The sequence below is a fragment of the Bos indicus genome, chromosome 16, assembly GCF_029378745.1.
Source record: "Bos indicus isolate NIAB-ARS_2022 breed Sahiwal x Tharparkar chromosome 16, NIAB-ARS_B.indTharparkar_mat_pri_1.0, whole genome shotgun sequence".
Classification (NCBI taxonomy): Eukaryota; Metazoa; Chordata; class Mammalia; order Artiodactyla; family Bovidae; genus Bos; species Bos indicus.
This window is the reverse complement of record NC_091775.1, coordinates 37,194,436-37,217,946: the sequence shown is the minus strand read 5'-3', so window position 1 is coordinate 37,217,946 and position 23,511 is coordinate 37,194,436. Positions and strand designations below refer to the sequence as shown.

Here is a 23,511-nt window from a genome sequence, read left to right as displayed (position 1 = left end):
GACACATGAACAGCTTCCCATCCTGGCCACTGTCACTGAGCCTGACCAATGGCCCTGGACCCAGGGAAGGACACAACCGCAGGGAGAAAGCCTGGCTGGAGAATGGACCAGAAAGCAGAAGGACAATCATGGAGCAACATTTTGGGCTCCCTGAGAGTTCCTGAACAGGAGCTCTGGCCTCAGGAATATCTGAGTTTGGATCGTTGCTCTTCCTGTTTCTATCTTGGCTGAGAGCTTTGCAGGTGTTATTTCACTTGATTCTCACAGTGACCTAGGTGAGGCTCCACATGGAATGTGAAGGTCACAGCTAGGACCAGAACTCAATGCCTGCCAATCCCTCAGCAAGGACTCTTTCCCCTGAATCCTGTTGCTTCCACATTTTGCTATTGTGGATATAGAAGAAAGTTTTTCCGGGGTGATGGCCCTGAGAAAAGAGAAATCACTTTCATAAAGGCCATTTTCTCAGAAAATGTCCATGACCATTGTTGTCAGAGGAGGAACAACTGCCTGGTGATTTTCCTTCTAGAAAGTTTCCAGCATCAGGTGGAGCAGGGCTCACAGTGCTCGAGTTTGTGAATCTGAGCCTCCAGTCTTCAAAGGGTTGATGAGGAAGAATGTCTTTTCAAAGGGAGAGGAGAGAGTCCAGATGCAAGGAACCCCAGGGCCCTCAGACTCTGAGGAAATGTTCTCAGGGAACCTGTGCCTAGGGCTCAGCTGGGTCCTATTATCCTTTACCAGGAAAGCTGCAGTCTTGGGCCCATCCTCTTTTCTGCAGACCATTCAAGAACAACAGTCATGCACTGGGCAGTTAAGCAGAGCCTCAGGGATGTCTTTTCCACAACTTAAAAAAAAAAATTGAATTTGAATCACTTTAGTAATGCAAGCTTTGTCCAACTCCCCCTCCTTCCCCTCCTGTTGATAAGCTGCCTTCATTCCCCTTCTCACCTGCCTGGCTCCTGTGTTTGGAATCCTGCAGTTTGTGGGCAAATCTTTAGGTGGATCTTATTAAGTACTTTTTGAAAAGGTGATTGAAAGGGAGAGGAGTGGAGGTGAGGAATGCCCCAAACTAGATTCGTTTTGCACCCTCATCCTGGAGTAGGCTCTGTTCCTGAAGGAGAAGGTAGAAGTGGGAAGATGTACCGCTCACGTGAGTTTCTGAGAACTGCTTGCAGAAAGTTTCAGGGTCCCTCCTGGATTTGAATGATGGACTCTTACAAGTGCATTCTGGGGGACTTCCCTGATGGTCCAGTGTTAAGAGTCCATCTTGCAGTGCAGGCAATGAAGGTTCAATCTCTGACTGGGGACCTGGCATGCCACATGCTGTAGAACAATGGAACTAGCACATCTCAACTGGAGAGAGTTATGTATGAAAGTGAAAGTGTTAGTCTCGATCAGTTGTGTCTGACTCTTTGCAACCCCATGGACTGTAGCCCTCCAGGCTCCCCTGTCCATGGGGTATTCTCCAGACAATCATACTGGTGTGGGTAACCATTCCCTTCTCCAGGGGATCTTCCTGACCCTCCTGAGTGATTAAACCCGCATCTCCTCTTTTGCAGGTAGATTATTTACTATCAGCTACAGAGTTGTGTATGCATTGCTTCATTTGGTCTTCACAATAACTTTAATAACTACATACTGTTATTATGCCCATTTTACAGATGAGAAAACTGAGACCTTTAGAGGGTATGAAGCCTGTCAAAGGTGATACAGTCAGGAATGGTTGGAGTAGCAGTCCAGCAACATAGCCTGTGCTCTTAACTACCCTGCTAGACTGCTTCTACATGAGTGTGAAAATGTCCCCTTACAAAAATCCAATTCTAGAAGGGATAATTTCATCACGTTGGCCACACACACAGCCAAGCTCCGGTACAGGCTCACTCTACCAAAATGTGAAAGCAGTGGGACAGAAACTGGGGGAGGCGAGCTCTGTTTGGTTAACTAGCTTTCATCATATGTCCTTGGGCCCTGGGCGTGTAGTGTCCAAATAATCTTCACAAGGCAGTGTTATTTTAGGTGGCGTTTGAGAGAGTGACACACACACACTTCCCATATAGGACTGTGGGGTCAGCTGCCTGGCTGGCAGCCGGCAGAGAATTCATGGAACTTGGATGGGCTTCACAACTGGTACCGAAACCATTCAGCTTATCTTGTTACATTTATTTTTGCTTATGGGAACTTACCATCATGGGAATGCGTCCCTGTGACAGTCTGAGTGCCCAGTGGAACAACAGTTCCAGGAAAGCCTGGTTCAGTTCTGACAGGGCTGATTTAGAGGGAGGCAAACTTTTAGTGATGGAGAAAGATCACAGAGAGTACCAGTTTGCTGCACCATCACTCTTTGGACACACATGAGCTTGGTTTACAACTCTTAGAGCTTTCTATTGAAGTTGCATCTCACTAGCAAGGCTAGAATTAGGATAGGATAAACCATTGTGGAAAATCAGCCCCCAAGGCTACCCTTCAGACCTTAGTCATCCATTCCAACTGTATGGATTCCTGAAATGTACCAGGTGCTTTCAAAAGCTGAGATATGAACAATGGTAGAGCAAAGAAGGCTAGGTCATCAATGGGCATAGGTCTCAATGTACATCTTAACTTGCATTATTTATATCTTATAGCCGAGCTTTCAAAGGTTTGTCACAACTTCTTGCAAGTCCTGGGAACAGGGAGTTCGAGCCAATTTGCCTGTTGACTGAGTAACAAGCCCATTTCTTGATTTTTGTTTCAACACAGAGATTGATACAGAATAGTGAGGAGGTACAAGTTTGTTGGATGAATGGATAAATAAATACATTTGAATAAGTCACGTCCAACTCTTTTGAGACCCTATGGAGTATAGCACACAAGCTTCTCTGTCCTTGGGATTCTCCAGGCCAGAATACTAGAGTGGGTTGCCATTTCCTTCTCCAGGGGATCTTCCTGACCCAGGATTGAACCCGGGTCTCCTGAATTGTAAGTGGATTCTTTACCTTCTGAGCCACCTGGGAAGTCCTTATTTGAATCTGATCAAACTAGATAATAAATATATTTCATGTCTTGTCAGGAAGCATCTTTTTTTTCCCCATTCGTTATTCATTTATTCATTCATGCTTATATATATATATATATATATATATATATATATATATATATTCAAATACATATCTACATATGATCCAGAAGATCATTTCCAATAATTAAAAAGAACAAAATGAAGTTCGGTCACTGATGGTTTTATAGTTTGTGTGTCAGCAAGGTCTCTCTCACCTATCAGCACTGGGTACTTATTCTTAATCTATTATATTTTCTGGAAACTTATCTTTACTTGGAAAGCAGGGATGTATTCCAACTGCCAGGTAGTGACACAGAGACAAATTCCTGCTCTGCTTCCTCACAAGAGGGAACAGGATCAATGTCCAGGTGGGTAAAAATGCAGAAAAACAGAGTTAGCTAAGACTCACTTTGGAAAAGCTTTTGAAAGCTTTCAGGGCTTCCCTGGTGGCTCAAGGGTAGAGAATCTGCCCGTTCTTAAGCAGAAGAAATGTTTATTTGAAGTTCATCAATCCGTTGTGTTTTTCCTTGTCTTCATTTTATTTCAATTCAGACAAAGTGAATTATATTATCTTTTATTTTGAACGGCATGAATAATACAATCTTGCATTTGTAAAAATTCTAGATGCCTCTGTATCCATCCATTTATGCATTCTTCCATCTAACAACATATTCTCAGAGGTCTAACAAGAGCAGAGTTTCCCAATTTTCCTCCAGTTGAAAGATTTTGAATCATTTGAATTTTAACGGTGAGTATATGTCATTCCTACCAATAAAACAAAGTCTTTTTTATTTGCATAAAATAGAATAAATTGTAAGGAATCTAGGTCATTGAAAGAGTGGCTTGGCTTAGTAACTGGGTGTTGAGGTCTTGGGGAGGGGGTGAATTTGTGCACCATTGTGTTAGCTTATTTGGAGTTTTCTCTTCTCTTCAGGTACCAGACATGCTCCAACAATGGACTGGTGGCAGGGTTCCAGAGCCGCTACTTCGAGTCAGTGCTGGATCGCGAGTGGCAATTTTACTGCTGTCGCTACAGCAAGAGATGCCCATATTCCTGCTGGTGAGCCTGGCAGCCAAACACAATCCCTTTAGGCTACTGGGACTGGAAGGGAGCTTGGGGGGTGTGCTTTGGTCCACGTTTCTAGTTTCAGATAAGCATAAGCCATCACAAACAAGTTTTAAATATAGCAGCTAGTCTATAGAAGGGAGAAGGAAATGGCAACCCACTCCAGTGTTCTTGCCTGGAGAATCCCAGGGACAGAGGAGCCTGGTGGGCTGCCATCTATGGGGTCGCACAGAGTCGGACACGACTGAAGTGACTTAGCAGCAGCAGCAGCAGCCTATAGAAGGGGATGGATAGATGAAAGAAAAGGCCAGAGTAGTATTCACACTGGGAGGGACCTTACAGGTCATCAACCCAGTGCTCCTGCATCCCTCTTTTGGTAGAAAAGCAAAAAAAAAAAAGAGCAATAGAGCAAAAATGTGACTTGCCCCAGACCAGCCAGCTTATTTCATGGTGGTTCACCTCTAAGCTGAAGTTTACAGACTCCTGTTGCAGTGCTCTTTTCTGTCTCTATCATTATAACTTCTCATCACATCCAAGGACACTGGACATATCTGGGACCCTATGTTTTCTTTCAGGACTTCTTTTGAAGATCCAGCCTTTTTCCAGGTCAGAGTGCCAAACATAGTATATAATCATAGACTTAAAAAGGACCTGGCCTTTGAGTATATATAAATTCTGATAACTTGCATTGGATGTTGACAACACAACTTGTCCCAAGTTCTTCAGTCTGGAAACAAGTCAGACATTTCTACTTAGAACAAAAGAATAAGTGTCAACATTTGAAGGTTGACTCACTCAAGTGACATATCTCTCCACAGTGTGATGTGATGCTTGGAAAAACAGCCTTGTGGGTCACGCTTATTCTCTGTAACCAAACAACTCCACAGATGCTCAAGTAGGGCACAGTGTCTCTAGGGACAGGCAGCACTTTTCTGTTTGAAGCAGTGATGAATGGTAAATTCAGAGCTCAAAGTCATCTGAGAGCAGAAGCTCTCTGATGGGGGAAGGACTTCAGCCAGCTGTCCAAAATGCCTCCATGCTGTTGTTGTTGCTCAGTCGCTCAGTCATGTCTGACTCTTTACGACCCCATGAACTGCAACACGCCAGGCTCCTCTGTCCTCCACTGTTTCCTGGAGTTTGCTCAAATTCATGTGCATTGAGTCAGTGATGTCATCTACCCATCTCATTCTCTGTCGTCGCCTTCTCCTCCTGCCTTCAATCATCAGGGTCTTTTCCAATGAGTTGGCTCTTAGCATCAGGCAGTGAAAGTATTGCAGCTTCAGCTTCAGCATCAGTCTTTCCAATTAATATTCAGTGTTGATTTCCTTTAGGACTGATTTACTTGGTCTCCTTGTAGTCCAAGGAACTCTCAAGAGTCTTCTCTCCAGCACCTCAGTTTGGAAGCATCAATTCTTCAGCGCTCAGCCTTCTTTACGGTCCAACTCTCACATCCGTGTATGACTGCTGGGAAGTCCTTAGCTTTGGCTTTACAGAACTTTGTCAGCAAACTGATGTCTCTGCTTTTTAATACGCTGTCCAGATTTGTCAAAGCTTTCCTTCCAAGGAACAAGCGTTGTTTTGTTTGTTTGTTTGTTTGTTTGTTTTTAATTTTGTGGCTACAGTCACCATCCACAGTGATTTTGGAGCCCAAGAAAGTAAAATCTGTCATTGCTTCCACTTTTTCCCCATCTATTTGCCATGAAGTGATGGGACCAGATGCCTCCATAAAGCTGGTCTTACTCCACCATGGTTGGTGAACAGACATGACTAGGGTGTAGGTTATAACTCTGAAAGTTCCTGAATCCGAGACCTAAACGGTCTTACATTCAGGGTAGAGTAGCAGGAGCCCACCAGTTTCTAAGAGGCTAAGAATTTAATGAGCATGGAGCCGTGTATGTGGGACCAAAGTCTTGAGATAAAAGGCTGACAGAGATGAGCAACTTAAGTTACCCAAGACATTAAAATCTCTGGTAACAAAATTTATCCTTGGCCGTGGTCTGCAATGGTCTGCCCATCCTCTCCCACCACCCCACTCTCCCCATTCCTCATCCCACTCCATCACCCAGACTTGACACTGACAGTTGGTAGAATCAAACTGTGGAGAGAGAGAGAAGAATGGAGAGAGGAGATAATTCCTCCGAAAGACACAGAAAGTCCACTTTGAAGTGGTCCCTCTAAGAAAGGCTTCCCTTGACTGGACCTCTTCCTGGTTGTGTGGTGTCAGAGCTGAGAACTACTATGGTTGTCAAGGAAATAGTCCTTTTCCAAAGGGACACTTGGAACAGCACAATGAGATTGCAGGAAGCACTGTGGTATGCAGGGCATGAGTCACTGTCCCGCCGGCATGTCTAGACATTTCAGTGGCATCTTTAAGTTTCCTGAGTCATGACATTCTATGTTTTTCTACATTGCATGAAACCTCTAGGGCATGAATTAGGTCTTATTTCTCTGGCATCTCAGCATATTGCTTGGCACAAAGTAGGCAATAAATTTTTCAAATGAATAGTTGAGCATCAAAGGCCCCTTGGAACAGTAACAGTAGGGAAACCTGCCATTGATATGAGGAGGTTTTATAGTGGAAAAAAGTCTTTCTTCAAGTGCATTATTTTATCCGACCCTTTTAACAGCCCTTCGGAGCGAGAACTGTTTTCCCACACCTTCCCACAGTGAAAGCTCCTGATAACCCTCTTCCTCTAAACCTTCCCTCACATCACTTTAACTAACTTGAATCACCTCCCAGGGAACTGGGCATATGTGGGTGGAAACATTTTTCTCTTCCCACTTGGAAGGCTGTTCTATAGCACTGAGCCTGACATTGAGAAGTGAACATCTATCCTCTCCGAGCTTGCAAGCTTTTAGGGATTCAGGAATAGCACCCTGTGCACAGGAAAAAAAAGTAAATCATCCAAGCAACTCCCACATAAGTGCGGGATTTATTTGTTTGGTGGGGACCAAGGCGCCGCTCCCATTTCAGTCTCTGCAGTTTCTCATGAGATATTATAGCATCACTGAAGTCTGGTAAGAAAGCAAATTCCTGATAGAAGCAGACATGGCATCACTCTCAAGTCCCCACTGGGACTGGATACAGACGTAAATGTTGTTACACAGATTTATTTATGTGTGAGAATATGCATTCTTAGTCCATTCATCTGCAAACCACAAACACGTGTCACTGAGGAAGCCACAACCTTTCAGAGACTGAATAATTCCCCAGTCTCCACACAGCTCCAGTGGCTGCTTGCCATGCATCAGGCTGTCCCCCATCAGCACGCTGAGGCTGTCCAGGTGTAGACCATGTCGCAGGGACCAACAGTTTTGAATTGAGCATGTGTTTCCTTTCCTAAATGTTTCTTTTCCAGATTCATAGCCTTTCCTCAGGTTCACTACATAATATGTTTTGACCAAAAAAAAAAAAAAAACCTTCCTCAGAATCAGCATAGATAACCCATTAGTTTTCCTTCAGCCTTGAGTTTCTATAATGAATTTCTACTATGAGTTTCTATATGAATCTCAGATACTGTATTCTGTTCTCCACTATCTGGTCTCCCCTTCAATTATGCTGAAGTCATAAGCCAGAGATTTTTTTTTTTAATTCCTAGATAGTTCTGGCTAACAACTACAACAAAACCAGCTCATCTGAATATTCTCCTCTTCCTACCCCAAAGCACTCTATCAAAGCTTATCTTTAACTACTGATTTCATTGTCCAGCTTTTAATACAAGATGGATAATGTTTGCATTCCCATTTCCCGTGAAACCATGACAGGGACAAAGATGACCTCATAGCCATCTCCATGTGGCATCTGCCCCCCCCACCCCTGCTCAGATGCCTACTACAGCACTACTCCCAGAAGCCTGGTGGGAAGGGCAGCTTCTACAATGCTTCCTCTGAGCAGGTTGGAAGCTGTTATTACGGAGATGGAGACACCCACATTTTGAGAAAGTAAGACTGGATGTTACATTTTTAAGCAGCCTGCATTGAGTTTAGCTGCTTCTGGGGCTTCGATCAACCATCGCCTGGCACTGCATGAAGCATGAAGCACTCATTTTAGGGGCTGATGGGCCCTTTGAGCTTCAGCAAAATCAATCATATCTGTCATCAGTTGGGGTGGCGTGGCTGTCGTAATCATTGTGCCATATTTCTAATTTAGAAATGTATTTGCTGCCTTCATGTCAGTGCTTCCTCCCTTCCTATGTTCGACCTTCAAGAGTAGAAACTTCAGAGATGTGGCTGGTTGTCTAGTAAGTATTGGGTAACATAAGATCAGGTCCCACTTGCTGCTTAGAACAAAGTAAACCTTGCAATTCCAAATTTGTGGCTCTATACTTTCTTATTCACTCTCTTTTATTGTATTCTAGAAATAATCATTCATTCCTCTATTCATTAATTCACTTAATCAGACTGAATATGAATGGATATAAGTAAAGTTCATAAACTTTGATTCAGTTCCTAATGATGATGATAAATTTTATTTTATTTATTAATCTACACCATTAGTTCATTTACTTCTGATGCACAGAAATCATAATCTATGGCCCAGATGATAGAACCAGGGTGCAGAAGTTGTGACTTGTTCAAAGTTCTGAACTCAATTCCAACAGGTCTATCTGCCTCCAGATCCCACATGCTTTGCATAGTACTGAGTCCTCTGAATCTCGATGAGAAAATAAGACCTGGAAAATTGGAGTATTAGGTAACAATACAGTGGGCATCTCACAGTGAAAACAGAGAAGAAAGTGGTTATTTTAGCTGGAAGGGAGACACTGCAGGTGGAGTTGTCCCCACCAACTGCGGGATTGGGCAACCATGATGCAGTGTGGCCGGTGAAAACTAACATGAGTCAAAACAAATGTGCTTACTGACCAGCCCTGGGCTTGCAATGGTGAGCTGGAAATTCATTTCCAAGAGAGTGATTTGGAAAATAGTTAGGGACTTTCCTATTCTAATTTAAAATGACAGATATATCTAGAACTGTGTTCCCCCTTTTGTGATACATATTTGAACACTTTGATATATAGTGCTCCAAAATGCCACAAGAGGACAGACATGACCGTATTGAATTCTTTCTCTGACCCCTGGAGTTCAGGGCCTCTCTGCAGAGAAGGGCACTTTGGTGACTCCAGAGTCATTTAGTCCCACTTGAACTCTTCCCCCAGCTCTTTGCAGAAGTCAGTTGACTCCGAGGTTGCTTTCCTTTATGCATAACTGCAATTGGGTTTTACTTTTTTCATTTTTGCAAAAATAATTCAAATAGGTTCTGATATAGCACCTACTGGGGATGCCAGGCCACAGGCAAATTAGTCTCACCTAAAATTTTCTCATTCTTTGTAGCTTACCTGGCAAAGCGTTTATTAATCAAGAGGATTGACCACAAGCAGATTCTGTTTATTTTAGACACTTTTCAGTGATTTGCCTGTCAGAAAGGGGTGTCCTCTTTTTGACTGGATGTGGAATGTAGGCCAATCTCAACATATCCCAAGTCTATAAATGTTGAATTTCTCCACATCCACAGCTGAACTAGATTATAAAAGTGTATATGCTTGTCATATACTAATGACCCCTCAAGGAGCTCACTGTACTGATCACCATTGTGAAACAAGATGCTATACAGTATTCTGTCTTTTGATCAAAAGCTAAATATGTGGTGCTGACAAGTAATAGGACTTTAGAATGTTGTTTAGTCGCTAATGTTGTTTAGTCGCTAAGTTTTGCGAACCCATGAACTATAGTCTGGGAGGCTCCTCTGTCTATGGGATTTCCCAGGTAAAATACTGGAGTGGATTGCCATTTTCTTGTTCAGGAGATCACTCCTGACCAAGGGGTAAAACCTATGTCTCCTGCATCACAGGCAGATTGTTTACCACTGAGCCACCTGCAAGGCCCAGAACATTAGAATAGAGTATTTTAAACAAGGTGTTAATTGAGAAGCAGAAGAGTGACATGTTAGGTCCTCAGTCATGTTTGACTCTTTGTGACCCCATGGATTGTAGCCCACCAAGCTCCTCTGTCCATGGAATTCTCCAGGCAAGAATATTGGAGTGGGTTTCCATTTCCTTCTCCAGGGTATCTTCTTGACCCTGGGATTGGAACCTGGGTCTTCTGCTTTGCAGGCAGACTCTTTATCATCTGAGTCATCAGGGAATTCTAGGAAGCATAGAAAATAGAAGTAAGACAGAATTAGAGGCTGGATTGACCAGAAGAAGCTTCTCTAAAATGTTGTTTGAGGATGGGCTGAGCGCTAAAGAATGGGATGGGAAATACTGTTTACTCTTGTTTTGAAAAAAGCTGATGTATGGCTTCCTCAGGTAACCCCTTCTAGTTTGTTAACTTGTAGATGCTGGGTTTTCTCCCAGTTTTTAGGGTAGGACATCTGTGGTGTGTGCTTCTCTGGCATCCCACAAAGTGGGATACGGTTGAGGATGTGATACTAACTGATGCTGGGCCATAGGGCATGGCCCCATTTGTTCTCGTGCACACCAGCGAAGTACACAGCCTAAAAGTGGAGCCTCTGGGATGACCCCCAAAGAATCCAGTTGTTCTACTTGCTGACAGGTCAGACATGTAACAAATAGATGCTGGTGCTACAAGGCCTGACCTTGTGTTCAAGTCTCAGTAATCAATAATAAATGGCTTCCTGAATGTCTCAGTGGTAAAGAATCTGCCTGCAATACAGGACATGAGGGTACAATCCCTGGGTTGGGAATATACTCTAGAGAGGGAAATGGCAACTCATTCCAGTATTCTTGTCTGGGAAATCCCATCGACAGAACCTGGTGGACTATAGTCTATGGGATTGCAAAAGAGTCAGACATGACTTAGCAACTAAACAAAACAAATCAATAATAAAGGTGAAGTTTGATAAAATCTATACTGAGTCACTTTCTGTTGAGAAAGAGTCAAAACCCTTTCCTTTAACTATTAAAAATTGCATAAATTCTCAAGCAAACCTCCAACAATAAGTAAATTGTCCTTTTTAAATTCTATCTCTACTCTCCTTTTTAAAATGAATGTGATGATATATATCTGAGTAAGGTCTGTGACATGTCATGTTCTCATAGAAAAGGAGAATGCCATCTGTCAGCTGTGGCTCAATTTGTGGTTACGTACTGGACAGCAATCATTTATTGATTCTAGCTGAATCCATTGATAATTTCAGAGCTTTAATAATCTTAGGTGAGAAAATCCTGTATCTGTTTTAAAAATCACCTCCATTTGCAAGGGCCTTCTTCAATTCATACCTAAGACATTATTTAATTTCTTTCCATCTTCTTCAAACTTATCTAATTCAAGAAATTGTACAAGTGGTTCTATGTTATCAAGTTCTCACTTAGTTTTGAAACAACCTTCTGGTCCTGTCCCCTTGCCTACAGTTCAGTTCAGTCACTCAGTCATGCCCAACTCTTGGTGCCCCATGGACTGCAGCATACCAGGCTTCCTTGTCGGTCACCAACTCCCAAAACTTGCTCAAACTCATGTCCAACAAGTCGGTGATGCCATACTCTTGCCTATAGATGGCATTAAAAGTAGTTTACAGTGAGAAATTATGCTCCAGTAGCCACTCATCCAAAAGTGATAGGGGAAACACACACAGAGGGACAATTAGCTCTTTGTAAAGGGATATATAAGGATCCTGATAGAAGAGCTTCAGTAGTAGACTCATTTCAGTAAATTGCATAAAAACGACCATATAATCAAAGCTATGTTTTTTCCAGTAGTCATGTATGGATTGTCAGAGTTGGTCCATAAAGAAAACTGAGCACTGAACAATTGATATTTTTGAATTGTGGTCCTGGATAAGACTCTTGAGAGTCCCTTGGACTGCAAGGAGATCAACCAATCAATCTGAAAGGAAATCAACCCTGAATATTCATTGGAAGGACTGATGCTGAAGATGAAGCCCCAATACTTGGGCCACCTAATGTGAAGAGCTAAGTCATTGGAAAAGACCCTGATGCTGGGAAAGATTGAAGGCAAAAGGAAGAGGAGGCAGCAGAGGATGAGATGGTTAGATAGCATCACTGACTTTGAGCAAACTCATGGAGAGAGTGGAGGACAGGGAAGCCAGGCATGCTGGAGTCCATGGGGTCACAAAGAGTCAGACACAACTTAGTGACTGAACAACAGCAATGTTACTGACAGAACTTTCTCTTCTTCTTGCAAGGGAAGGCCTGTTTGATTGTTTTAATTGGTCTGGAAATGTATGGCAGTGCTCAGTATGAAGTGTACTTTGCCATAAAACTGCCTGCCGTGACCTGGTAATCCACAAGGAATCTGGAACCACACTGAACTCCTCCCCTTCTGCCCTCAGGAAGCCCATCACCATAGTTTATGAAACCCTTATCTTGTGCTTCCTTGTAGTCTCTTTTAATTTCCTGACAAGTTCCTATGTCCTTGTCCCTGTGTCTTGTTCTGAACGTTTAAATTCTATTTTTTCCTTCTGAGGAGTTATTACTAGAGCTTTCACTTATTGGAATATTTTGTGTGTGCATGACATCCTCAGAAACTAAATGGAGGCACATTTATCTTGTTCTAAAATTCAGAATCCTGACTGTATTGAAACAGCAGTTCCCTCTATGAATGGTGTTTGGGAGGCTTATTGATTGGGGCTCTTTCTTCCTCTGTATTTTTACTTTCATAAAGTAGAAGTAATTTTTACCGAAACCCAAACTCTTGCCTTACCCTCTTAATCAAAGATTCTGTAAAATAATCTACACTTGACCTCATGATTTTATAACAAAAACAAAGCAACATGAAAATCCCCAATATCAAGTAAGAACAAAAAACTGGCTGGGACCAAGATGGAAATACACAAATAAGCATGTATGACACCTTCCTGAGGGTATTCTAGAAATTTACTGAACAGCAATCCCCCACAGAGAAACCTCATAGACAAACTGTCAGTTGAACAGGAGACTTTTGGTCTGGCCACTACCAAAAATGAAGCCATAGGAACTGCTAGTTGAAAAAAGCAATGGATAACTTTTGTCCCCCTTTGAAGCTTAAAATGTCATTTTTTAAAAAAATGCAAGCCTCTCTTTCCCATTTCATTCCAAATGTATTTAACTATCCAAATAATCTGAAAGTAGATCAGTAAAAACTTAAAAAAATATCAGTCTAGCATAATGATTTCCAATAGTTTTGGGAACTGGATTTAGCCTAATGTAGTGTTGCCTTGGGGCTTTCCTGGTGGCTCAGATGGTAAAGAATCTGCCTATAAAACAGGAGACCCAGTTTCAACCCATGGATCAGAAAGATCCCCTGAGATGGTAATCGCAACCCACTCCAGTATCCTTGCCTGGAGAATTCCATGGACAGAGGAGTCTGGTGAGCTATAGTCTATGGGGTCACAAAGAGTCAGACACGACTGAGTGACTACTGTACACTATTACCTTAGGTGGATTTCTGCCTTAGCACATCTTAAAATGTTTGGCAATCAACTTTTATATATTGTATCTAAAGAGTGCTCTAAAAATTCTGGAAAATATTTTGTGCTCCCTGATGTAAGAAAAAATGCATTCTACTCCATCTCTTTTAATCCTAATTTTCATTATCAACAAATCCCTCCTCTGGGTAAACTTGAATCTAGCACTTGTTAGAATCCTCAGGGATCACAAACCAACAGAATCCAAATGAAAACCTATTAGGGCCATTTATGAGTCATTTAATGTTTTCATTAGGAAGAGAAAGTCCTTGTTCTGAGTCTCCTTGGAAGCACAAAATAGGGTTCTGCTTTAGCCTGTTTCCTTCCATAAATATTAAGCAGAAACACATGGAACCCACTCTAGATAGGGCTTGGTGTTCTGATGGAGCATAATTATGTCTTGAGAAGAGAAGAATCAGAGAACAAGAACAAGTGCATAATGTGGTAAAAGAAATGGTTATGAACAAAGAGAGTGAAGTTTTAAGTTCCAGTTTGGGCTTCCCTGATGGCTCAGAGGGTAAAGCGTCTGCCTGCAATGCAGGAGACCTGGGTTCGATCCCTGGGTTGGGAAGATCCTCTGGAGAAGGAAATGGCAACCCACTGTGGTATCCTTGCCTGGAAAATCCCATGAACAGAGAAACCTGGTAGGCTATAGTCCATGGGGTCTCAAATAGTTGGAGACGACTGAACAACTTCAACTTCAATAACTCAGGTTATCTTGTGTTAACTTGTTGCATCGAAGCTTGAGACTCTTCTAAGAGACCTTCCAGTTTATGAATCAGGCTTTTAAGATCTCATGACAATCCTTGCAGTATTAAGTCTACATGTAGGGAGATCTTTATATCATCAACATACAATGACCTGTGACCCCAAATCAGATTAAATTACTGACACTATTTGTTTCCCAAGCAGTTTGGGGGTGCAGATAAAGACTTTGGGGAACATATATCACACCAAAAGGACTATTTTGATCCTGAAGATCCCCAGTGGTGAAGCATTATAAGAGCCAGGAAATTCTAGATTTATTCTGGTGGAGCACAACGAGCCTACCCAGGGAGAGGCCAGGGCTTGGCTTAATCTTGGAGGAGAAAGAAGGAAATGTGAAGGAGGAAGAAGACACAAAATTTCGCCTAACAATTCAACTCCTACCACGTGTCATACTTATTTGTGTTAATCCAAATGACAAACCTGTAAGGTAACTTTCATTCTTCTATAGACCAGGAAACAGATTAAATGACTCTCTCAAGGCTATTTATTTATTCAAAAAATACTTACTATGTACCAGGAACTGTTTTAGGTGCCAAATAAACAATGGCAGACTAGGTAAAAACTATTTTTATACAGCCTATATTTTATTTTAATATTTTTCAAATACAGTAAAAAAAAAGTGCATATTAAATTATCAGACCATACAAATAACATATAAATACATGCACACATATATATTTGAAACAAAGTTTTTATCTACATACACAATAACTTTAGTATGTACAATGCAGTCTCTGATATTTTCTATTCAATCTCTTCTTCTTTTTTAAAGCTCAGCTGGTCCTAACCAATTAAACTGATTTCATGATCTACTAGTAAGTTACAACCTGTATTTTGAAAGCATGGTTCTGGTTAACTGGATTGGAATGAACTAATACTGATATTAGTCAATGTTTCCTCAAGGCCTGAGGAGCTCGCTGTATCTTTTTTAGTGTCTAGTTTAGTGGCAAGGAGGAACATGAGATGTGAGAGAAAACTGTCCATCTTTTTGCAGCCTGGAATGGTTTAGCAGAGGTCATCCAGCTCTGATTTGGGTCTCCCATAATGTTGAAACTGTATCTCTCCTTTATAACATGTTTTCTGTTTGCTCCCAGCAGTATAGTTTTATCTTTGCCCTCTAAACTTTTGTTCTTCCCACATAGGCTGACAACAGAATATCCAGGCCACTATGGTGAGGAGATGGACATGATTTCCTACAATTATGATTATTATATGCGAGGGGCAACAACCACTTTCTCTGCAGTGGAAAGGTGAGCCTTCCCCATGGGCAAGGTTGGAGTGGTCAGAACCAGCTCTCTGCAAGGGTCATATCTGCAGGATTTTTGATCTGGGGTTTTCCCTATTTTAGTTTCCTACTTGGTCTAGGTTAACTAAAAGACTGACATGACAATGGAAAACAATGGGAATTGAACCTACTTCGTGGAGCAGCTCACCCTTGGAGATGAGGATGGGTTCCAGATTGCTCAGAGCAGGAGATGCCAAGTTGGTATTCCATGATGGTTTATGCTCTTCCCTTTACTCAGTCTTAAAAAGCACTTTTTTTCCTGCCAAACATGTTAGAGAGGACAAAAATGATTAAAAGAGTGCCCAGTGTCAAAATGAACCCTCTCCAATACCACTTCTCTATATGATCCTCACTTTGGGTTGTGGGAAGGGAGAGAAAAGAGAAGAGAGGGGACTGGAGATGAGAAACACACAAAACTCACCAACTATATTTAGAAACAATGATCCAGCAATCCCACTGCTGGGCATACACACTGAGGAAACCAGAAGGGAAAGAGACACGTGTACCCCAATGTTCATCGCAGCACTGTTTATAATAGCCAGGACATGGAAGCAACCTAGATGCCCATCAGCAGATGAATGGATAAGAAAGCTGTGGTACATATACACAATGGAGTATTACTCAGCCATTAAAAAGAATACATTTGAATCAGTTCTAATGAGATGGATGAAACTGGAACCTATTATACAGAGTGAAGTAAGCCAGAAAGAAAAACACCAATACAGTATACTAACGCATATATATGGAATTTAGAAAGATGGTAACAATAACCCTGTGTATGAGACAGCAAAAGAGACACTGATGTATAGATCAGTCTTATGGACTCTGTGGGAGATGGAGAGGGTGGAGAGATTTGGGAGAATGACATTGAAACATGTATAATATCATGTATGAAACAAGTCGCCAGTCCAGGTTCGATGCACGATACTGGATGCTTGGGGCTGGTGCACTGGGATGACCCAGAGGGAGGGTATGGGGAGGGAGGAGGGAGGAGGGTTCAGGATGGGGAACACAGTTATACCTGTGGCGGATTCATTTCGATATTTGGCAAAACTAATACAATATTGTAAAGTTTAAAAATAAAATAAAATTTTTTAAAAAATGGAGAACTTCAGAGAAAAACAGTACTAATTTTTTAAAACCCCTTTCTCTCATAATCAGTTTCCAATTTTATCACAAATACATCAAAGCAAAACAATAAGAGGAAAATAAAAATTCTTCTCCCTGCTAATAAAGAAAGAGATATGAATAAATTCAGGTGTTAGAAGGTTGATTTGACCTACTTATAGTTAGGTGATCATCACTTTGCACAGCAAATGAATTCCTGAAAAGTTACCAATAACTGTTTAGCAAATGAACAAAACCTAACTCATTAATTCATTAAATAATAGAATGACAAATTTGGTTGGGACATTTTGGTGTATATTTATGTTTTTAAGTGCAATGATATCATACCTAATTGGAGTTAACTTATTTAATATGACCTTTAATTTAAAAAAAATTAAACAGAAAAAACAAACATGAACGAAATCTGAAAAGATGCAATACAGTTTTCAGGCTCAATGAACAAAAACCCTTACATTTATTCATAGAAAACCCCCTCAGTTCTCACACATTAATTGTTTGCATTTTACATACCTTTTTATCTAGCTTAGTTATTATTTTCTCAACCCACATTTTGAAAGCATGCTTCTGGTTGACTTGATTGGAATGAACTAATATTGATATTAGTCAATGTTTCCTCAAGGCCTGAGGAGCTCGCTATATCTTTTTTAGTGTCTAGTTTAGTGGCAAGAAGGAACATGAGACATGAGAGAAAACTGTCCATCTTTTTGCAGCCTGGAATGGTTTAGCAGGCAAATTAAAAAATAAACTACAGTGAGCTATAAACTCACACCAGGCAGAATGGCCATCATCAAAAAATCTACAAGCAATAAATTCTGGAGAGGGTGTGGAGAAAAGGGAACCCTCTTACACTGTTGGTGGGAATGTAAATTGATACAGCCACTATGGAAGATGGTCTGGAGATTCTTTAAAAAGCTAGGAATAAAATCATCATATGATCCAGCAATCCCACTCCTAGGCATATGCCCTGAGGAAACCAAAATTGAAAAAAACACATGTATCCCACTGTTCTTAGCAGCATTATTTACAATAGCTAGAACATGGAAGCAACCTAGATGTCCATTGACAGATGGATGGATAAAGAAGCTGTGGTACATATACACAAAGGAATATTATTCAGCTGTAAAAAAGGAACACATTTGAATCAGTTCTAATGAGGTGGATGAACCTAGAGACTATTACAGAGAGTGAAGTAAGAAAGATAAATATTGTATACTAATGCATGTGTATGCAATCTAGAAAAATGGTACTGATGAATTTATTTGCAGGGTAGCAATGGAGAAACAGACATAGAGAATAGACTTATGGAGGGAGAGGGTGAGATGTGTGGAGTGAGTACCATGGAGACATACATTACCATATGTAAAATAGATAGCCAATGGGAATTTGCTGTATGACTCAGGAAACTCAAACAGGGGCTCTGTAACAATCTAGAGGGGTGGGATGGGGAGGGAGATGGGAGGGAGGTTCAAGAGGGAGGGGACATATGTATTCCTATGGCTGATTCATGTTGATATTTGACAGAAAACAACAAAATTATGTAAAGCAATTATCCTTCAATTAAAAAAAAATTTTAATGAATAGGGAAGATATTACTTCTCACCAGTTAAAATAAAACAGCTGAATGATGTGACACACATAAAACTATATTTAAGAAAAAGAAAAGGAAAAACCTAAGAACTCAAAGCCCTGAAGGGCAACTCTGGACAACAGTATAGAAGGGTGCTCAATGTTCCTAATGACGTTTCCAACTCAATGAGAAAATTAGTTCGGCATTTTCTGTTTAAGGAGACAGGAAGGAATACAGTAAAGAGAGTACACCATCCAAAATTTCCTCAAAATAAATATATTTTGACAGCTAAAATGTCCAGTGGCTATTGACTTGGACATTTTCAGTTATGTAGTTTAACCTAAAATCTTGGAAAACTGAGCTATTATATCATGCATTTGTTTACAATTAATATACCCATGCAATTTTGCCACGGTCACTAACAATCAGTGGTGTGAAGATCCACAACTTGGATTTCTCCTGCTCTGCTGAAAGATGCTGAGGTCATCACCTTCAAGAAATATTTTCAGTGTAGGACTCATTGGGCAAGAGCTTTTCCTCCACAGGCAGATCATAGTGGTTTTCTCCTGGAATGGAGTTGCCCAGCTGGGGCACAGATAGCTCTTTGTTGCAGGAGCCTTTCCCATGCATTCCAGATGTTCAGCAGCAGCCGGACCCCTCCACACTAGATGACAATAGTGACCTCCCCTCCCCCAGAGTTGTGACAACAACAATAAAAAACTCTGAGAAGCAAAACTGCCCCTTCTTGAGAACCACCATCCAGGAGGGAAATCAGAGACTAAGCCTGATTCTTATAACTTGGTTCTTTTACAACCAAGTCTAAATTTTGCTTAGCATCAATTAAAGCCTTTTGAAAGAGCAGCGTGAATGCCTGGCTCAAGATCTTATTTAGCTATGTCTGTTGGCATAGAGATAAATCAGACTTGTCTACAGTAATGAAATTTATTTCATAAACTCACATGCCACCGATTTCCTAACCTCCATCTGAGACAAGCCATGTTCTCTGTTAACAACTGCAGGAATAAATACTAATAAATAACTGGTTACCCAGGCTCTTGATAACTTTTTATACTTGGGCAGCCTATGCCCATTACTCTAAACAACCTCGAGCAGCAGACTCAAATTACAAAGCCTGCCTTACTGTGTGAGCAGCCTGTTCCATAGCTGTTGGCAAGTTACCTCCCAGAACTTGAGAGTGGTCAGTCCCACCTTCCAGATTTGCAGCTTGGTAACGATCTTACCAGTGTTGGTGTCTAAGAAAAATCTGGGAAGAAGCCTTTCAGACTGAAGAGGAAGAAGAATATTCTAAGGTTAAATGACCCCACTGTGCTTGAGAAGCATTTGAGTGGCTATATACGGAATGACTTTTTTTGCCCTTCATCAAGACTTTGCAAAAGACATGACAGCCGTGTTCTCAATGGGGGTATGGGTGTCAAGTTAACGGAGTCATTGTGGTATCAGATAAAGAGCAAGATTTGAGTCCAACAAACTTGGAACTTGCAATTGTCATCTAATTATGTTAATAAAGTTCATGTTTCTCTGAGTCCACTTCTCCACCTAAACAATGACATATTGTGAGGATTAAATGAGAAAATATGTAAAGCATCTAGTACAATGCTGGACATATTGGAGGACTCAGCGAATAATGGTTACAGTTGTCATTACCATTGCTGCTATCATTGTTAAATAGTATCAGACCAGAAGAGTGCTATGCAGAGTAGGCTTTCAATATATTTTTGTTAAATAGGTGAACAAAGGACTTGGGCTAGTCCTTAGCAAAGAATGTTCCTTGAAAGGCATCCACACTGTATTTTTCAAAACTAAACAATTCTATGTTTTCTCATACCTATGCCTGACCATCTAAACAAATATGCAATTCAGTTTCTGTCATGCAAAAATAACAGGGACTTTCCTTTTCATGTTAAGGCTTTTAGAGTTGTTTTCTCTCTGTCCATTTCCCTGTGATAGTGTTTTCTGAAGAGGGTACAGCACAGAGCCCAGCACATTGTACGTTCTCAGAAAAAGAAAGAATGAGCGATGGATAGCCAATGTAAGAGATGATTCTCAACAATGAAATGAAGAAAATGTTAAATAAATGCTTTTATCCCAAGCTGTTAACCTGTATGTCCAAGAAGGTGCTTTTGAGATGGACCAGTGATCAGCTGATCACTGGTGATAAACAGGACCTAAACACACTGGCAACCTAGTTAGTCCCGTCCAAGATGCACCTTGAACTGGGAGGAGGGGTCCAGGAGTCCTGACCTCATAGACAATTACCAATAGGTTTTCTAGAGACTTCTTAGAGATGTTTCCTGAGAGGAAAGTGAGGTTAGCTGTCCCTTACGTTCCTAAATTCTCCAAAGATTGCTCATTGCTTTATTCTTCCCAAGGTGTCTTTTCTCACTGACATTAGCTCTCTGACTCTCTCCCTACAGGGATCGCCAGTGGAAATTCATAATGTGCCGGATGACTGACTATGACTGTGAATTTGCAAATGTTTAGATCTGCAACCTACCAATCTGAGTGAAGGGAAGAGGTCCAGGAGGCCTGAGGACTCCACAGACGTTAACATCAGCAGGGACTCCTAAGTGGTTTCTGTTGCTCTCTTTTCTTCTGCTCAAGCTGGTTGGTAGCTGGAATGCCAGTTTTCTGGGCCTTCTGACTAGTATCACGCTTATAATAAAATCCCTAATTTCTCACTTTCAACATGTTCCATAGAAACCCTTTTGTATGAGTGACGATGGCTGTGTTGCACACCATATATTCTGTGTGCACAGGCACAGCCTGAAAACGAGCCTAGTTGCTTGAGCACCTGTCTCAGCCTTGCTGTTGCTTTTACTACCCAGTGAGTTGCCTAGTGCTGAGCAGTACCTGTGAGGAGGTTTAGTAGTGGAATGAAGGGGCAGAAATTGAAGAAGGGGACCAGGAATGCTCTCTAGAGCTCTGTCTGTTTGAAGGAAACCTAGGATCTTCACAGAGAACAGACCTTCTGCCTTAGGGCGACCTGCTTCCACTCTCCCACTCCGCATAAGCCAAGCTTGCCTAGAAGTTCAAGTGCAGAGCTCTGTGCTCCAGGAGGGAGGAGACTGGGAGGTGAAATGGGGAGGTGAAATTGTTTGGGCCTGAAAGACTGAGGATTGGAAGAATTTCCTAAACTGGAAGAAGATTGTTACATGCCCAGTAATGAAAATGAGCACAGGAACCAGAGAAACCTGTGAGAATCAGTCTCAAGTAAGACAAAAACAAGGAGGATGAGAGAGGTCAGAGAATGGGACTCAAGTTAGGAACCTGGAGGAAAACTGAAAAAGGAGTTTGACTTGCCAGCACCTGGAAAAACTGGCAAAGGCCCTGTAGTTGTGCGAGCTACTGGCAAACTCATGTTGACTGGTTTCCATTTTCTGGATGGAAAAGGCTGCCCTGGGGGATCTACTTCTTTTCAATGTGTAGTTTAGGGGTGTCTTTTGCAGAGATGGCACTATCGTTCCTCCTCCTGTGATGTCCCCATCTCCAGCCCTTTGTACTCTCTTCATCATAAAAAGAATAAAAATATTAACATTCACTATGTTGCAAATGTTAAGGGTCATTTTTCTCTCTCTGTGCGAAGCCACTTCAATCATGTCTGACTCTTTGCGATCCTACGGATTGTAGTCCTCCATGCTCCTCTGTCCATGGGATTCTCCAGGCAAGAATACTGGGGTGAGTTGCCATTTGCTTCTCCATTTTGCTCTCTGCTGCTGCTGCTGCTAAGTCACTTCAGTCGTGTCCGACCCCATAGATGGCAGCCCACCAGGCTTCCCCGTCCCTGGGGTTCTCCAGGCAAGAACACTGGAGTGGGTTGCCATTTCCTTCTCCAATGCATGGAAGTGAAAAGTGAAAGTGAAGTCGCTCAGTCGTGTCCGACTCTTAGCGACCCCATGGACTGCAGCCCACCAGGCTCCTCCATCCATGGGATTTTCCAGGCAAGAGTACTGGAGTGGGGTGCCATCGCCTTCTCCGACTTTGCTCTCTACTCTTCCCCTTTCTGATTATTCAGAAAATATAGCTTCTCATTGTGATTTGTGCCAAGCACCATGCAGGGCACCAGGAATCCAATAATGATAATGACAGAGTATGAGAAATCCAATAAATAAAGCATAAAGTGCTAAGTGCTTTCATTAAGGATTGGATAAAGGGTGGAATCACATTTCTTTGCCTTTGAATCTAGCTGATTTGTCCTCAGCATCCTACAGACCTCCTCATGCCAATGTGTCACATGATTTTTGACCACAGGGAGCCTCTACTTTCTTTATCCACACAGTTTGCCTTTTCTTTTCAAATCTGTGCTGTGCTTCCCTTCTCTTCTCTCTCAGGAGACCCAGGCAGGCAGGCAAATCCACAGGGATCACCTACCTTGTTAGGCAACCCATCCAGGTGGTCAAGACAGTGAATCTCAGCCAGTGAAGCTGGCATTTCCCAGTGAGACCTCAGTATTAGGAAGAGAAAGGCAGAGCTAAGGATGTCCACCTTTGACTTAACGCTGAGGTCCTTTTTCACATTATGTTTCTGCTTTATTTCTTCCATTTCCCTGTTTCCACGTCTCTGGCAATTTTCATTTATACCAAGCTTCCCTGTGTTTTTTTCTCACAAACGGCACCATTAATATTTTAGCAATTGCAGCTTTGGGTCAGGATGGCAGCCAGGAAATGGACTTAGCCGGGTGTGTGGAGCACAGCTGGAAGAGAGACAAGCAACGCAGACTGGCTGACTTAGCAGCCATGAAGGAAACCAAAGGCTGGGGAGGAGGTGGGGGAGTAGGGCACCAGGACGCCGGAGGCTCGGGTTGGAGAGGTACAACTGGGAGCAGCAGTCCAGGAGACTGCCAGACAGCACGAGTCACGGAAAAAAAGTAATACAGCAATCCAATGTATGTCTGTGCCAAATAGAATAAATAGAGAGAAGAACTAAGAGAAAAGCTATTTTTGCATATAGGCCGAGGACAATAACAGGAAAGTCATCATCAGCTTGGTCCAAATCTGAATTTATACTTTTTTTTTTTTTTTGGTCAACCTCAATTAGAAGAAACCAAGTGCCAGATTGAGGCTTCATCCCTGATCTTCTGACTGTGATCTCTCTCTGTGCTCTCATTTCTCCAATCTTTCTAGTAACCTGCACACAACCTTAGACAAACCACCTCCCTACTCTATGAGGAATTTATCCAGGTGATATTGTGGTTTCTTGCAACCCCAGAAATCCTGTGAATGCTGAA

The 23,511-nt window shown here is 41.8% G+C and overlaps 1 protein-coding gene across 1 annotated transcript in view; it reads left to right on the top strand.

Annotated features, from left to right (window-relative positions):
* DPT (dermatopontin) overlaps positions 1-21,825 on the top strand; it is a 36,497-nt gene extending 14,672 nt beyond the window's left edge. Inside the window, exons 2-4 of the mRNA XM_019976667.2 lie at positions 3,966-4,091; positions 15,429-15,536; positions 20,702-21,825. Of these exons, the coding sequence (XP_019832226.1) occupies positions 3,966-4,091; positions 15,429-15,536; positions 20,702-20,768 (301 nt within the window). The 3' untranslated portion in view covers positions 20,769-21,825. The remainder of the gene's footprint in view (positions 1-3,965; positions 4,092-15,428; positions 15,537-20,701) is intronic.
* The last annotated feature ends 1,686 nt before the right edge of the window (positions 21,826-23,511 follow it).